The sequence below is a fragment of the Monodelphis domestica genome, chromosome 2 (assembly GCF_027887165.1).
Source record: "Monodelphis domestica isolate mMonDom1 chromosome 2, mMonDom1.pri, whole genome shotgun sequence".
Classification (NCBI taxonomy): domain Eukaryota; kingdom Metazoa; phylum Chordata; class Mammalia; order Didelphimorphia; family Didelphidae; genus Monodelphis; species Monodelphis domestica.
In genome coordinates this window covers 36,141,780-36,159,991 of record NC_077228.1, presented here as the reverse complement: position 1 = coordinate 36,159,991, position 18,212 = coordinate 36,141,780, and the positions used below count along the sequence as shown (strand labels likewise).

The 18,212-nt window shown below is 40.4% G+C and overlaps 1 protein-coding gene across 3 annotated transcripts in view; it reads right to left on the bottom strand.

Annotated features, from left to right (window-relative positions):
• Window positions 1–18,212, bottom strand: part of TGFBR3 (transforming growth factor beta receptor 3) — a 246,451-nt gene that overhangs the window by 40,273 nt on the left and 187,966 nt on the right. For all 3 annotated transcript variants that reach the window (XM_007480338.3, XM_007480340.3, XM_056815362.1), the window contains exons 6-7: window positions 12,952–13,120; window positions 10,015–10,162 (exon numbers count right to left, since the gene is read on the bottom strand). In XM_007480338.3, coding sequence (XP_007480400.2) covers window positions 10,015–10,162; window positions 12,952–13,120 — 317 coding nt within the window. The remainder of the gene's footprint in view (window positions 1–10,014; window positions 10,163–12,951; window positions 13,121–18,212) is intronic.

Below are 18,212 nucleotides of genomic sequence, written 5' to 3'. Positions count from 1 at the left end.
TTATTTATTTATTTTATTTATTATTAATATTTGTTAATAATTATTAAAATATCATTAATTATTTCTTAATAGTCACTTGAAGTAGAAGGAATAAAAAGGAAATAAAAGTAAAAAATTAAGACCATGTGACTAAGTTCTCCCAGACAGAAAGACAAGAGAAAGAGAGGCGGGGCTACACCAAATTTATATCCTCCCTAGGGTTAGCACATGATGTGAGGAGAGTGGGGTGCTGGGAATTGTAGTTTTCAGGGTTACAGATTCTAATTACAAATATAAAAACACTCAAATGGAGCTATGATCTCATGGGCAGGGGCAGGGAAGAGGACATTGGACTAGAGCATTGGTTCTCAACCTTTCTAACGCCATGACCCCGCAATACAGTTCCTCATGTTGCAGTGACCCCAAACCAAAAAATTATTTTGGTGGCTACTTCAAAATTGTAATGTTGATACAGTTATGATTCAGAATGTGAATATCTGATATGCATTATGTATTCTCATTGCTACAAATTGAGAGGTTGAGAACTGCTGGATTAGAGAATCAGAAAGACATGGGTTCAAATCCCACCCTAGACACTGACTGGCTGAATGCCCCTAGACAAGTCTTCTAACCTGTTTGGGTCTCATTTTCTTCATCTATAAAGTGAGAGAGTGAAACTCAATAGAGACTTGGGTCCTTTTCATTTCTAAATCTGGCAGCACAGAGGACAGAGTGCCAGGCTTGGACTCAGGAAGACTCACTCTCATGAGTTCAAATCTAGCCTCAGACACTGATTAACTGTGTGATCCTGGGCAAGTCACTTAATCTTGTTAGATTCAATTTCCTCATCTGTAAAATGAACTAGAGAAGGAAATGACAGACCATTCCAGTTGCTGTATGACCCTGGTCAAGTCACTTAATCATGTTGACCTCAGTTTCTTCACATGTAAAATGAGCTGGAGAAGGAAATGACAAACTACTCCAGTATCTTTGCCAAGAAAAATCCAAAATGGGGTCATGAAGAGTAGGATAATTTGGATGGCTCTTAGGCAAGTCACTGGAGGTCCCTCTTCTACAAAGTGAACAGATTAGACTAGAAGGTTTCTAAGGCCCCTTCCAGGTTTCAGTCAATGATCCTTGGTCACCAATATGGTGGGAGTTGAGGGGAGATGAAATGGGATAAATGGAACACTTAAGTCAAGACTTTGCAAGTCTGACACTTGCTGTATAACAATGGGCAAGTCATGAAATGTCTCTCTAAACCTCAGCTTTCTCATCTACAAAATGGGACTAATAACACTGACATTAATTATATACCTCATAAAATCATTATGAGGAAGCACTTGGTGAAATGCAAATTTTAAATATATGTGAAGTGGTTTAAACTGAAAGGTAATGGAATTTTTATTACTGGTAAGAGCTAAACTATTATTCCTATTAACTGAATATCTCTTGGGTTTATTTCAGGAGCTCCATCTTATCGTTTTTAAATGAGATTTACAGATATAATTTTAGCAAAGGAGTCAAATCTTACATTCTGTTTCAATGCAGTCAGAATCTTTCATTTTTAAACCTAAAATAGTAGCTATCACAATGGCAATAGCTAGCATCTACACATGGTGCTTTAAGGCTTGAAAAACATTTTAGAAATATGTTCTCATTTTAGTCTTACAATAGCCATTATGGTTAACTGCCATTTTACAGATGAGGAAACTGAGGCTTTATAGAATTCTTTAAAGTAGGATTTTAGTTTAGACATAATACAACAGTCTTTAATCTCAAGGAACTAAAAGGTGTACTGTCTTTTACCTTTCTCTGCATCTCTAGCACTTAAAGCAAAACCTGGCACATAGGAAGCACTTAATGTTTGTTGAGGAATAGCTAGGTGGCTCAGTAGATAGTCAGGCCCGGAGATGAGAGATCCTGGGTTCAAATCTAGCCTCAGACACTTCCTAGCTATATGACCCTGGACAAGTCACTTGACCCCATTTGCCTAGCTCTCGTTGCTTTTTTGCCTTGAAACCAATACTTAGTTGATTCTAAAACAGAAGGTAAGGGTTTTCTTAAAATGTTTTTTTAGTGATGACACATTTTCTTAAAAAATAGGTAAAATATATAACTTCATAATATACAAATATTTGACATATACATTTTTAAAATAAATGTGTCATATATCCATATATGCATATAATTATATATATATATATACATATAAAATGCATTAAGTAATGTGGGAGTTGGAGATACTGATAGCTGGGAAGACCAGGAAAAATCAAAGCACATATTAAATGGTTTTACAAATAAACTCTAAAGTAATTTTCACAAATAAATAGGGTGCAAACGTTTTCTAAAACTTTTCCATAGGTCTGTCTGGAAAGTGAAGTCCAGAGATTAAACAGTAAGGCCATCCCGGGCTAAGACAGCATTAATCCTGCCAACAGAAATTCCAACAACGTATTTTCCAAGTCCTGATCCTATTATCAGACAATATTTTTTTAAAAAATAATAAGAAATTGTCATTAGGAATTTCCTTTTTTATATACATTTTATCATAATGCACAGGATGCTTGGGAGGGGGAGTCATGAAACGCAAACTAGATCATGCCACGTTTAAGTGCGTTAAATAATTTCAGGGTAGACCACCAAACGCAGGGAAGGCTCTGTTTGGTATGCAGGGAACACTGAGTAACAATAGCTTTGAATGGAAAAACTCAATGTATAAATCTTCCAAGGGGGGTGGGGAAAGGCCAGTAAGAATAAAAAAATGAAAATGCCAAGTTCTCAGATGCAAAACTTTAAGCTCTTCCCTTAGAGGGCACGGCAAGCCCACTGGTGACTGGGGAGGATGGCTTGATGCTAATGAGCGTGGCATGAAGGATAACTCATCACATTTTCAACAACTGTGGCAGGAGAGCCCATCCAGCCTGCAGATCAGAACTCTTTCATGCTGCCTAAGAAAATTGCTTTCATTCTCATGCCCAATTTTCTTTCTCTTGCATGCAAGGGGCATTCTTGCTGAATTCCCCATTTGTCAGCCCCTAACATGACGAAATCTTAATCTTTTCCCACTGTAAAACCAGCGGTTCACAGGGCTCAGCCCTGCCAAAAGGATGTAGGTCAAAGGCTTCAAGGATCGCAATCCAAAGCTCAAGTGACCTTCCCTCTTTTGCTTTCTCGTCCCCAAAAATGTTTAGCCAAAGACTGAGCCATCCCCAAGGGCTGCACAAAGGCAAAGGATCCCCAGGGGCCAGGCTTAGCTCATGTCCTTCATTTGTAACTATAAGGCTTACAGTAGAGAATTCTTAAAGGTTTTGGTGGTCTGGACACCATGACGTCTATGGACCTCTTCTCAGAAACATCATTTATTGCCTACCTTCATGATAAAAAAAAATTCATTTCAAGTAGAGGGAAATGAAAATAAAGATGTAATGGTTTTCCCATATATGTTCATGGACTCTTGTCATCTATTTATGGATCCCTTGGGGGTTCATGGACCCCAAATTCCCAATAAATAGAGTGAAAATCTTTGAGAATCACCAACCATTTAAGGGAAGGGGCAGCTTGTCCAAGAAAGGATGAGAGAAAACTTGGAGGTAAAAGGAAGTCCCAATGTTATTATGCCTTTGGTCTTGAGCAATTTCTCCCATCAATTTCCAAGTAGCATGGCAGAGATCGTGACTCCAAATAATGTTAACTTGCCTCATATCCCCTATTTTTTTAGTGCTAGACAGTTGAAAAAATACCAAATTTCCAGGCCCTTTTTTAACCAATATGATGTGTTTACACCTTTCCACATTAAATCTAGGAGCTGTCAGCACCACTTCTGATCTGCCCTGGGACTTATGGGGCTAAAAAATCAATTTGCACTTTCTAAAGTGGCCAGGCTTGAGAAATGGAGGGGTCTGAGTCAGACCAACTGGGTGGAAGACTTTTCTCTTGCTCTTGGCATTTCCAGTCTTCAATCCCAAAGTTGGTCTGGTGGTCCAATCCATGGCTTCCTTCTTTCCCTAACTCAACCCCTTTGGCTTCACTATGGAATCGATAGAACAGAAACTCAGACGTTCTCCTGAGTCAAAGTCAAGGGGATTAGATGATGGAGGGTGTGTGCCTCACATGAGTAAAGAAGTCCTAAGGATGATGTGAGAACTTAGGGGTTGTCCCCACCATTAGAATATGAGCAGAGATCTCTTCTGCCTTTCTTTGTAACCCCAGTGCCTGGAACAATGCCTGAAACATAGTAAGAATTTAATAAATTCCAGTTGGTTGATAAAATAACAATGGCATCATGGGACAGATACCACCTAGAATGCTCATTTCCTTCCTCCTTTTATACTTCAAAGGCATTCCTTGTTAAAAACACAGCAATATATACTCCAATTCTAGCTTGGCACAATGCCCCACACATAGTAGGTTTTTTACTAAATGTTCTCAATGGCTGTTTAATAAAATGCTCTTTACAGTTGACAATCACAGAATCAATCTTATGTCAGAAGAGCCTTCAGAAGCCATCGAGCATCAGTTGTAACTGAATAAGGACTTTCCTCCAAGACATCATCTAGTCTCTAGGGACGGAGACCACCCTGCCTCTTATGGCAACCCATTCTGCTCTGCGATAGCTCTCATTCCTACCAAGCTTTTCTAGACATCGAGCCTCTATCTGACTCTCTGCCATTCACCCCTGATACCCCCAGTTCTGCCCTCTGAGCTCAGACAGAACAAATTTAATTCTCTTCCATGGAAAAATCTTTTAATGACTTTAAGACAGCTATCCTGTCCCCACTAAGTCTTCTCTTTTCCAGGTTAAAAATCCCCAGCTCCTTCATCCAACACTCATACAGCATGATCTCAAGGCCCTTCCCCTACAAGATTTCCTGCTTATCACACCCTTATTGATATATAGAGGCTGTCCCAAAACTCTAGTGGCAGCTTGAAGTTATCAAAATGTAAAGCTTCACTAAGTCTTTTGGAAGAATCTGGACCTGAAAAAGGAGTCGCTCTACAAATTAGCCCCTCAGTGACTAATACTGTTTTCCTATTTGTCCTGGCTCATGTCATAATTCTTTATTTCTTTCAACCATTCTGGGGTTCTATTCAGCATATGTTGATGGGGTTGAGAATTAACCATGAGTCTGATGGAGTTCCCAACACCCTGCTTTGATGGCATTTAAGGAATAAGGAACCACTCTTTGCTAATGTAGATGTGTCTTTGAAAAAATAGCATATTTTTAAAATTTTATTTATTTAATTGATTTAGAATATTTTTTCATGGTTCCATGATTCATGTTCTTTCCCTCCCCTCTTCCCTCCCCCCTTCCTGTAGCCAATAAGCCACTCTACTGGCACATTTACATGTGTCATTGATCAAGATTTATTTCCATATTATTAATATTTAAAATTGCATATTTGTAAATGCCCAGTGTTACTATTAGATCTATGGGCACACAGAGTTCAAAAATACTATGCCTCTCTCTGTCTGTCTGTCTGTCTGTCTCTCTCTGTCTGTCTCTGTCTCTCCCTCTCTCTACATCTCCATCTCCATGTCTCGCTCTCTGCCCCCCCCTCTCTGTCTCTCTCTGTCTCTCTCTGTCTCTCTGTCTCTCTCTCTCTCTCTCTCTCTCTCTCTCTCTCTCTCTCTCTCTCTCTCTCTTTCTCTCTCATTTCCTTCCCTTCTCTTTTTTTCTTTAAGTATCTGTCTGTCTCTCTTTTTTATTCTCTTCCTCCCTCTTTTTCTCTCTGTCTCTGTCTCAATTTCTCTGTCTCTCTCTGTATGTTTCTCTCTCTGTATGTTTCTCTCTCTGTCTCTGTCTCTCTCTCTGTGTCTCTGTCTTTCTCTGTTTCTGTCTCTGTCTCTCTCCCTCTCTCCTTCTTCCTCTCTGTCTCTATCTTTCTCTGTCTCTTTGTCTCTCTATCTCTCTGTCTCTCTCCCGTTCTCTCTGTTTCTCTGCCTCTCTCTGTCTCTGTCTCTCTCTCCTTCTCTGTCTCTCTCTCTGTCTCTCCCTCCCTCTCCCTCTCTGTCTCTCTGTCTCTCTCTCTCTCTCTCTCTCTCTCTCTCTCTCGGTGGGAGGTTGGAAGAGACCTCTGATTTCATCCATGTGGAGGATTCCCAATGTAGAAACACCCAATGAAGAACAGCATTCACCTGTAACTAACTTCTAGTCTTAAGAATTCACTCACTGAGAAGTTAAGCGACCTCCCCCTCAGCCCCGTTGCTCTGGACTCCTTTTCTCCTCCCTCCTCCCCCCAAAGCCCTCTTGAAAACAAAGGCTTTCGCTCTGAGGCATCTCGCCTGGCTTGGGCCATCCCTGCTTCCCTCCGCACAAGCCTATGTCTCCCACCGGGTGCGATCATAATTTACAGGAGAAGCATGGAGTGAGCTCACCCAAAAGCACGGACCCGATTGGGTAAGTAAAAAAAGCCCATGAAGCATGACCTAATTGTTTAGCAATGTTGTCATGCATTGTCCAAAATTGGACTCGGACCGGAGTGGAGCCAAAGAAAGGAATAAACACGCCCGCTCAGGACAAGCAATCGCCTTTCTGGTTTTTCTGCCCCGAAGGAGAAAGACTCCGACTCTGCCCTCCCCGGCGGCCCCCGCTCGGGCACCCCGTCTTTCCAGCTCCCAGATCTGGGGCGGGGAAGCATCTCGTTAAGAGCCCGGCGGCACAGGGAACATTCGGACAAGCTCTCCAGCGGGGAATTAAAAAGGACCAGATGTTTTTGTCTCTCAAAGCAGGATCCCTTTCCTGTTTTTGTTATTCTTAAATTAAAAACATTCCACTAGTGTGCCATGCAGCGAGGCAAAGAGTCCCCCCGGTCATCAGGGGAGCCAGGCCAAGCCAGGCCAAGGCAAGCCAAACGCCAGCCTCGGACAATCATCGAGGCTTCTCTGTGCTGAACACCAACGGCTGGATCACGATTGCCCACATAATGGCCTGTTAGGATCATGTCAGTGTTCGGAAACCACAGGAAACAAGAGCTGGCCTTTGGGGACTGAGTGTGTCCTCCCAGCGGCGGCAGCTGCTGCCGCTGCTTCTGCGGGGAGGTCTTGTAGGTGTCCCTGACCCTCCCCATAGCAAGGCCACCGCTGGAAATTCTTCCACCCGGGCCGGAGAGGGAGGAAAAGTCCCGAGTCCGGTAGGTCCGGTGGTTCTGGCTTTGTTGATAGGAAATAGCATCTTGTTCCTCTTATAGGGGAAAGTACAGATATAGGATCATAGAGGAAGAGTCGGAAGGTCCTAGTGGGGTGACCCTGGGCAAGTCACTTAATCACCCTTGCCTAGCCTCACCGTTCTTCTGTGGTGGAACCAAGACACAGTATTGATTCTAAGAGGGAAGGGGAGGGCTTGTAAAAAATAAAATAAAAATAAAACATGTTAAAGAGTTGGAAGGGACTTTAGTGGCCAGAGTCCAATTCACTCATTTTACCAGCGAGGAAGCCGAGGTCTCCAGAATTTAAGTGACTTGCCAAGGAATCTCATCTCTAGCATGTATCTAGAGAGAGAGAGACAGAGACAGAGTCAGAGACAGAGACAGAGAGGGAGAGGGAGAGACAGAGAGACAGAGAGACAGAGAGACAGAGAAAGAGAAATCTAGCAGAATTCAAACCCAGGTCTCCCTGACTCCAAGTTCAACATTCTACTACCTATACCATTTTGCCTCTCAAAATTACACGTCATTTAAGAGAACACTATAAACTGTCATTCTGACTCTATTAAACAGACAAGTAGAGATTATTTATTTTACTAAGGGATTCTTTACCAAAGAATTCACCTCCAAATTTCTTTCCAGTGGGGTGTTCCTTTAATGATTAAAAATAAGATCTTAGTTTTAAAAAATTCAAAATTATAACGTCTCAAAGAGACAACACCGGCATAAGATAAGATATACCTATATCTCCCACTAATTAGTCAACTGAAGTTAATTTCCTTAAATATACATATATTTAATAAAATATAAATATATAATAAATACATATAAAATAAACAAATAAATATATAAACATGTGAAATAAATATATACATGTATATAAAATAAATAAATATATAAAATAAACATAAATACACATTAAATAAATATAAAATAAATAAACATATAAATACACATTAAATAAATATATATAATAAACATATAAATGTATATTAAATAAAAATTTAAATTTTGAATAATAAATAATAAAATTTGAGGTCATTATATATATTTATATTATTTATTATATTCGATTATATAGTATGTTATATATTATATATTAAATATTATTATATAATATATATATATATAACTACCTCAACCAGCAGGAACCTTCAATGAACTTGTTTCCCAAATCAAGAAGCAATGACTGGACAAATTACCATCCAAGATAAATTAATGAATGAGTGAATAAAGGAATGATGAATGAATTAATGAATTAATGAGCATTTCTTAAAGCTCACTGTGTGCTGGCACCATGATAAGCCCCGTAGGTATACAGAACAGAAAGTGAGTCCCTCTCCTCCAGGAGTTCACATTCTAATACAAGATGAAGAGTGGACAAGGAAGAGGGTTTTATTTTTTTAGGGAGTTTTTAATTCTGGGGAGTCCCAGGCATGGTGAGTTGATCCACTGGGCAGTCAACTGAAATGGCCTTTCCAAAAGCAATGGCACTATGGAACCAGTTACAACCAGAAGTAGAAAGTAGAGTGAGGCAGGGCCAATGGCAAGATGGCCTGGGCAGATGGCTAGATAAGATACAAAGTGGTCTGCTCTTGCCAGTGGCCAGTTAATCTGAACAAGGAAGGCATTAATGGTGGAGGCGATGAAGAAAGACCTTCGGCTGAAGGAAAGCTTGGAGCTAAGTCTTAAAGGATGCTGGGAAAACTAAGAGGCAACAAGCAGTGATGAAGGAGGCCATTCCAGCCACAGGGAAGAGCTATGATAAAGGCACCGAGCTGGATGATGGCGTGTCCTGTGCCAGGCAGGCCAAGGGAAGCTGGATCTTGGAGGACACAGAAGGGTACAAGGCTAGAAAGAAAGGAAAGGGCCAGGCTGTGGAAAGCTTTCAATGCCACCCTGAAGACTTTCTATTGGATCCTGGAAGTAATTAATAACAAGCCAGTGTGCTAGAGCTGGGAATGAGGGAAACCTGAATTTGAATCCTGCCTGAGACATGCAAGTACTTTATTCTGGATAATTCTTAGACTCTGTTTTCTTATCAGTAAAATGGTGAAAATAATAGCACTTGGGGTAGTTGGGTGGCTCAGTGGATAGAGAGGCAGGGTTCAAATTCTAGCCGGAGATACCTCCTAGTTGTGTGGCCTCAGTTTCCTAGCCCTTACTATATTTCTGCTTTGGAACCAGTATTTAGTATTGATTCTAAAACAGAAAGGAAAGGACAACACTTACCTTATAGGATTGTTCTAAGAATTAAATGAGATAATTACATATGCATATGTGTGTATCTGTCTTGTAAAGTTTGGGAGCTATTATAATTATCATTATAATTATTCCCTCAGAGTCAGAATGACCTGGGTTCAAGTCTCTCCACTGATCAATACTGGCTATGTGTCTCTGGTCAACTAATTTAACTTCTCGGTGCACCCAGGCAACTCTAAGATTTTAAGTTGAGGAACCTCAAGATATGATGGGAATTCTCTTCCCTTTTCAACCTAGTCTACAAGTCAGTGCTCATGCAGCCTTTGTGTGAAAACCTCCTTGGAAGGAAAATCCACCCCATCTTTAGTCAGTACATTCTTCTTTCAGAGAACATTCACTGTCGGGAAATTTTTATTGACATCAAGTCTAAAATTTCCTCTTTATAATTTTTACCCATTTCTTGAGACCAAACCCCTTCCTTCACTCTGCTAAATATTCTCTACCCTAGGCTACACAGCCCCGTCTGATTCAACTAGAACTCAGAGAACAGGCCAAAGAGGGAAAAAACCAAACAAACATTCAAGTACTCAGAGTTTTCAACTCAGAAATGCACTGTTGGACAACTGACAAATGGTCTCCCCATTGCTTACCCCTCTGCCCAATGTAGAAACACTCCCCTCAACTTACAATCACTTTAAGGCTTCCCTTGACGTCATAGGATTTGACCACCCAATTAACGGCCTTCTTGCACTTCAAGATCAGGACAAGATGTTTGACCATTTCAGGGTCCTTTCGAAATGGTCTAATGTCAATGACGATGTCCACCTGGAAAGCACTGTGTGTAGAAAATAAAGACAAAGACCGAGTTAGGACCCCAAAGCCAGAAATCCACAACCATCAACCTCCGTCCAATCCTCCAAGTTTCCAGTGTCTGGCCAGCTAATTAAGACACTGGAGCGGATCCCAGGCAAAGCCGCATGTGCAAAACAGATTGTTATTACACTTACACACACACACACACACATACACACATGATTTTACATAACAATAGAAACACATGCCTGCTGATAACTAGCCATTAAACCTTTTTTTTCCTCCTCTTTTTTAAAGTGAGGTTATTTAATGCCACTATTTGAAAGAGATGGGAGCAAACCATGAAAATCTGTCTTTTTAAGGGGATTTATTTACTCTCTTTCCAAAATAGGCATCTTGTTTACAAGAATGACCGAAGCCAGAATGGGGCAGGGAAATTTCATCAACACAATAAAGTGGGCAAAAAAGAAGTGGAGAGAGTTGCCTTCCCTTGTGCAATTTTTGCTTATGACATTTGCAAATGCTACAGAATTTTCTCTGTGCACCAACTTTCCAAAGGTTCTGCATATACAGTTACTAAAATAAAGAAAAGAAAACAGATGTTCAATCCAAGTGATTGCTGGTAAAGTGATGAACACTATCCAGACTTCTAAGAATGTAGTGAAAAAAAGGAGAATAAGGGCTTTTTACATATGTGAAAATAAATATTTAGGAGGAAAATCATGATGGCCATCCTGGTGCTATTCACTTGTAAATCCTGAACAGCTTTACAAAGCACGTGATGAATCAGAATTTAGTTTAATGTTCAGAGGTTTTTGCCTCCTGGCTTTTCTTGCCATTCTGATTTGATTTCCTGTTCAATATTTTATATGTGATGCCTCTTTCCACACCTCCTTCTCTGAGTCTTAGCTTCCTTCAAAGCCAGCACAGATGCCATCTTCTGCAAGAGGCCTTTCTTAATTCACCCAGTTGTTGGTATTCCTCCAAATGTGCATGCACACACTTTTACACACACACATACATGAGTGTGTATGCACAACCCTCTGCTTTTTTTTGTATGTCTTGCATTTATTTATCTTTGTGGTTTTTTTCTCTAATAGTAGAATGTATCCTTGAAGAATAATCCCTGAAGGCAGGGATTATTTTATACAGATCCCTATAGTCTCAGTGCTCAGCATAGAGCCTGGCATGTGGCAGATCTTTCATAGATGCTTGTTAAATTGACATAAATTGAACTTTATGGAAAAAAGTATGGATTCTCAACAAAAATAGCACTTTTCTTAAAATTTAGCTAAACTCGCTTTATAATCAAATATTACAAATCCTAAATTCCTAGTTTCTAGGTCAAGTTAAATGCAAGAAAAAGACACAATGAATAAATTTCTTTTATTTTCTTTTAATTCTTTAAGATTTCTTAAAAGAGAGGTCATAGTTGTACAAGAATATTCATAGCTGCGCTCTTTGTGGTGGCCAAAAATTGGAAAACGAGGGGATGCCCATCAATTGGGGAATGGCTGAACACATTGTGGTATATGTTGGTCATGGAATACTATTGTGCTAAAAGGAATAATAAAGTGGAGGAATTTCATGGAGACTGGAACAACCTCCAGGAAGTGATGCAGAGCGAGAGGAGCAGAACCAGGAGAACATTGTACACAGAGACTGATACACTGTGGTATAATCGAACGTAATGGACTTCTCCATTGGTGGTGGTGTAATGTCCCTGAACAATCTGCAGGGATTTAGGAGAAAAAAACACTATTCATAAGCAGAGGACAAACTGTGGGAGTAGAAACACCGAAGAAAAGCAACTGCCTGACTACAGCGGTTGAGGGGACATGACAGAGGAGAGACTCTAAACGAACACTTTAATGCAAATACTAACAACATGGCAAAGGGTTCGAATCAAGAACACATGTGATACCCAGTGGAATCACGCGTCGGCTATGGAGGGGGTGAGGGGGGAGGAAAAGAAAATGATCTTTGTCTTTAATGAATAATGCTTGGAAATAGTCAAATAAAATATTATTTTTTAAAAAAAGAGAGAGGTCATAGTTCCAGTACAAGAAAAGGAATGTAGAGGTACGGTCATTACAAAGAGGAATGCATGGGATGGGTATGGTGCGATCTCAAAGAAATTCAATTTGGCAAGCATTTATTAATCACTTACTACATGCAAGGGGCCCCTCCATGATTTGGGGATACAGAGACAAAAATAAAATAAATAGCTTTTATCCTCAAGGATTTTATATTTTTCTTGAACAAAGATTCTTAATGTTTTCTGTATTGTGGACCCCCTCCCAGAGCAAGTCTGGTGAAACCTACATAACTCTTTTCTAAATCATGTTTTTAAATCTATAAAATAAAGTACAGAAGGGTTACAGAGGAAATAAACTCTATTAAAGGGTAGTTATCCAAATTTTTAATTTTAATTTAATTTTATCATTTAATACATAATTTTAATGATAATTTTAATAAATAATTTATATATATTATATGTAATATAATATATATATAAATTATATATAATTTAATTTTAATTTATTTAAAAAGAAGTTCAAGGATGCCTATGCTCTCCCAGATGGATACACCCTGTACCCTGGTAATTTGGAGTGAAAGAGAACCTTGGTGATAGGGAGGTGAGAGAAGGTCTCACGGAAGAAGTGGTACCCAACACGAACCTTTAAGAGAGCTAGGAATTCCAATAGGCAGAAGTGATGAGGATGAACAGATCAGACAAAAATGAAAACACAAAAGACAACCATCAAACTTACTTGAATGAAAAAAAAATGAACACTCCCAATTGCTTACCTGTAGGGATTCGAGTTTGGTGTGATTAGTTCTATAATGTGTACTTCCTGGCCGTGAGGCAGGCTGGACATTATACACCCCTCCGCCATCTTTGGCTGAAGATATTCCGCAAGATAATTGAGGGACAGAAAATTCTTCTCAATGTTACAGGTGGGAGGGAAAACTTGATCTGAAATGGAAATGAAGAAAAGTCAGGCAAATATCCCTCTGCTGAATCCAAAACCTGCAGATGAGGTCTTCAATAGGATGGTTTGGATCATTAGTTTAGGTTTGGTTTTTGTTGGTTTTTTTTTTTCTGGACATGGAAAAAATGGGCTTGTGCATATTTCTAGGAGGGGAAGAGAGTCTAGTGGAAGATTAAAGTCTCTGACCACAGAAGCAAATTGGAGTCAAAATAGGAAAGATATTGATTGTCCATTGACAGAGCTGACTTTGGAAAGAACATTGGCCTGCGAGACAAAAGAGCTAGATTCTGATTCCAGCTTTGTAAGTTAGTCAGTAAACATTTATTAAAGGCCTACTATGTGCTAAACACTGCCTGGATGATATGAGGTAAATTGCTCTTGTCTGCCTTGATTTCCTCATCTGTAATTAAAAATCTTTTCTACCTCTAAAATAATAATCCCAAAACTAATTTCAAGAAAAAATTCTTGGGCTCATGAAACTCCACTCCAACATGCCCTAACATCAAAAAAAGTTCAGGGAACTGAGATCAGAGTTTCCATATTTTCTTCACAAAATGTTGATTCAGTTAAATAGGACTGGCCAATTCCTCCATTAATAAAAAAAAAATACACAGGCTACAGGAGGGATTGGGAGGAGGGGAGAGAAAGAACATGAATCATGTAACCATGGAAAAATATTCTAAATTAATTAATTAAATAAAAATTTTAAGTAAAAAAAAAAGTAGGAAGTTACAATATTCGAAAATTTCCGTAGAGAGGCCAAAGATGTGTACATAGAATTTTGGTGGGTATGATTTCCACCGAGCTGATTAAATGCTTAAACAGACTTAAAGTAACTAGGAGCACTAGGCCTGGAGTCAAGAAGACCTGGCCTCAAATTTGGTCTCAAACACTTCGTAGGTGTGATCCTGAGCATCCCCAATTTCTTAGCCCTTACTACTCTTCTGTCTTAGAATTGAAACTGAAGACAGAAGGTAAGGGTTTAAAAAAAAAAAAGTAGCTCTTGGAAGGGAGACGGAGGCATCTGGGATGCTCTAGATACAGCAAGCTTTGGTCAGACTAATGAGAGCCCAGAGATTTTCATTCAAGACACCGGAGCCCCTTTCACCCTGAAAGCAGAGAAATATTTAAGGAAAACCAGAATCCAAGTCCAGAGGCCTCATCCACACTGGGAAGACTCAGGCCCTGAATTTCTCATTATTAAAGAAAGGAACATCCCAAGTTTAAGTGAATTCTTTCCTTCTCCAGTTATTCTATTTCTAGGTAATGACTGCACAGAGCACCCATCTCTACGGTGACTCAAGGCCCTTGTAACATGCAGACATGACTGGACCAGCCCGGGAGGCCCTCCTTTCAAATTCATCAAAAAGAAGAGCCCTTGGGGCTCCTGACTCAGAATTCTAATCCTCAATCTAAGAAGATTCCCTCCTTGCAATGGACACAGAGTTGTGACAGCTCAGGGAGTCTGAGAGATCTCCACCCCATCACCACCATGGCCTCAACCAACATCTGTTCTGGGCCTTGCCAGATGAGCTATGACTCTGCCAAGGCCTCCCAGGGGATGACAAGATGGAAAAGCTTATTGGGAGTAAACTTAACATGTGCCTAGAGCTCCACACACGTGTACGTTGACATGAGATGGGTGCCACCCTGCCTGGATGCAAGAGGGAAAATGTGGTATGAGAGAAAAAGACCTGGATTGGAAGTCAAAGGTTTGGGGTTCAAATCCAGGACTTGCCACTGACTGGGGTACACTGGGAAAAATCTCTTCATCTTTCTAGGACTCAGTTACCTCATTTGTAAAAGGAGGGACCTCTGAGCTCCCTTCCAGTTAGTATGATGCCTGTCCCAAAGCCCTAAAGATTATTGGCTTTGGAGAAGAAGGAGAGAGATCCTTGACAATGACTAAATCCATTAGAAATCACATTCCTTCCCCTCAAGAAAATGTCTTTAACGGGACTTTTCACAATGAGTAAGCACACTGCAGTGGCCCCAGTGGCAGATCCATTCCACTCTTAGATGAAAAATGATGGGAAGCAGAAAGACTTTTAACATGTGGAAAATCTCAACAAGTCTTCTGTCTTCCTACGGTGTGACACAGTGGGCAGAGCATGGGGCATAGAGCTGAGGGGTGAGTCTGAATTCCGGCTCAGCCTCTAACTAGCTCTGGGACCTCAGGCAGATCGGATCACTGCCCTCAGCCCTGCTTTCTCCATCTGTAAGATGAGGGGGTTGGATGCGATGGTCTCCAAGGTCTCCATCAGTTCTAGCAATCCATGGGAAAAAAATCTAGCTTTCAATCTCCCCAGGACTCCCAACTTTTTTCCTCTTTGCTAGAAATATGGTCCTCCCCACCCAAACCAGCTTGAGTTGTCACATCCTTTACAGCTCTCCAAAAGAAGCCTCCTCGGTGAGCTACGGGCAATCCAGAGTGCGTTAATGTGCCAGGCACGGTGCCACGTGTTGGGATCCAGAGAGGTTATGGTAAAGGTGCCACTTGGCAGAAACTGGGACTTTTACTCCCTGCCTAGTAAATCTTCGGGGAGAATGTGTGACTGCGCCCTCTCTGCATGGTCACTGCCCAGATTCTACCTAGAGACATAAAAGGCCCAGGTATAACTTTCCTTCATTTATTACTTCTTTTTGAGGCTCAAAAATCCAACATTCGTAGAAGGTTTTGTTCTTTTTCCTTCAAGGGAGCGTGACCCACCGGTGGTTTCCCTCCTACCTGCTTGATTTACAGTCAAACCTTTTTTTAATGAAGGAATTAGAAGTCTTGTGTAAACTATGTAAGAAACAGCAGAAACAGGTGAGAGCTTCCATTGCTCTTCAGACCTATCGTGGAGAACTCCTTCTCCCTGATCCTCTTCTTCATCTACTCATCTCAACTCTCATTACATCCTGGAAAATGGCGCCCAAACCCTCCACATTCATTGAACTGATTGGAAGATGTCTGTTGTAGTCAAGACTGGCCACCATCATCCTGGCCAGTCAATCTATCAGCAGACACTGGGGCTACGATCTCAAGAATGAAACAATTCCTTCTCCCAAGCATCTTATGTCCTACTAAGCAAGAAAGAATACTGAGATAAAGATGGTAGGTTTGGGTGTTCTCCAAATAGTTCCTCTTATCTAATAAATACCTTCTGAGTCAAATTCTCCCAGGGAATTAGTTCACCCCTCAGGCCAATTAAGGCACTTCTATTTTCACAGTGCATTGCAAACACAAGAAGAAAAGAATTCTTGTTGTTCCCTTGACATGGCATGGATATCAGTAGAGCACATGAGTTGTCCATTGGTTGTCCTTCTCTTCCATCACAAGATAACACCACTCTTTTTTTTTTTTAAGAACTCTTACCCTCTGTCTTAGAACCAATACTAAGAATTGGTCCCAAGGCAAAAGAGCAATCAGGGCTAGACAATTGGGGTTAAGTGACTTTCCCAAGATCACATAGCCAGAAAGTGTCTGAGGCCACTCTTGAACCCAGAACTTCACATCTATCCACTGAGCCATTTGGGTGACCCAACTCCATTCTTTTTTGGTCATAGTTCTCCTGTATGAGTTAATAATAATGATAATACAGCATACAGAATAGGTTAATGTTTACAAAACACTTTACAAAGAGGATTTCATTTTACCTTCACAATAATCCTGGGAGATAAGTGCTATTATCACCCCCATTTTACAAACTAGATAACTGAGGCAGGCAGAGATCAAGTGACTTCCCCAGGGTCACCCAGGGAGGCAGTATGAGGTGAGTTTTAACTCGAGTATCCCTGAGTCCAAGTCCAGCACTCTCTCTGACTCTCCAAATCTCTTGCGCAATTTTTGATTGGCTATATAATTAACAAGGTAACCTGGGGGCCTGAAAAAATAACTGCAACTCCCCAACAGTAGAGCAGACACGTTTTTACAGTAACCTTCCCATAATGAATGATAATAACTGGCATTTATAGAGCACTTTAAGATGTACAAATTACTTCTATTAACTCATTATTATCCACATTTTACAGATCCAAATTTTACAAATAGAGCATTTAAATTTTACAAATTGTTTCTATTAACTCATTATTATCCACATTTTGGAAACGAAGGTAGAAGGAGTTTTGATGATCTTCCAAAGGCACACTCAGCTAGGGAAAATCTGAGGTCAAATTCAAACTCGGGACTTTCCACTCTAATTCCTAGGCTCTATCTACTGTTCCTCACTAATGGATTTCATGAATGATTTATAAAGTGTACCCTAGGGATTATTATGATCCTCAGTTGTCCCCTGTTTAGAGATTATGTGACACAAAGTAAGATCCAGATTGAGATTTGAACCCTGGATTACAAACCTCATCTTCTATGTCCAATATCTCATTCTTTTCTAACATGGACATTAAGTATTATTATGAATAGGTATGAGGCTTAGGAATTGGGACTGTTAAATGTCAGTCTCCTATTAGGGCTCTGATAGGAGTGATGAGTTTCTTTTCATCCAGTGGAGATACTTGGCTTCCTGACACTCATCACTTATGGTCTTAGTTCATAGTTACCTGAAATCAAGTGGTCAACAAGCCACTGGCTGCCAAATGCCTCCTTTAGCCCTGTCCTGGGTCCTATCACTTTACCAGGCAGAGCTATCAGGGTCCTGCGCTTCCAGGAAAGCCAGCTTAGTTATTCACAACAGTCCCATGGTAGCAGCATCTGTAGCTGCCTTCTGATGGCTGTCCATTAAAGCTGGGCTCATGGACTAACCCTTGGTTGGCCTGGAATAGATGGACTCTCTGCTCAAGCTGGGAGTCACCAAGCAGAGAACTTGGGCTTTCTTTGGACCAAAACTGGAGTATGATGTTCTGGTGGCCCCAATTTAAGAAAAATAAAACTAAGCTTCAGGGTGTCCAGAGGAAAGTCACCAAGATGGTGAAGGGTCTTGAGTTCATGCTACATGAAGATCCGATGGAGAAAATAACAATAACTAGAATTTCTAAAGGTTTACAAATGTTGTCATTTTAGTCCCCATCTGTAACAACCTTGGGAATGATGATCTTTATTTGACAGATTAGGAAACTGAAGCAGAGAGCAGTTAAGTG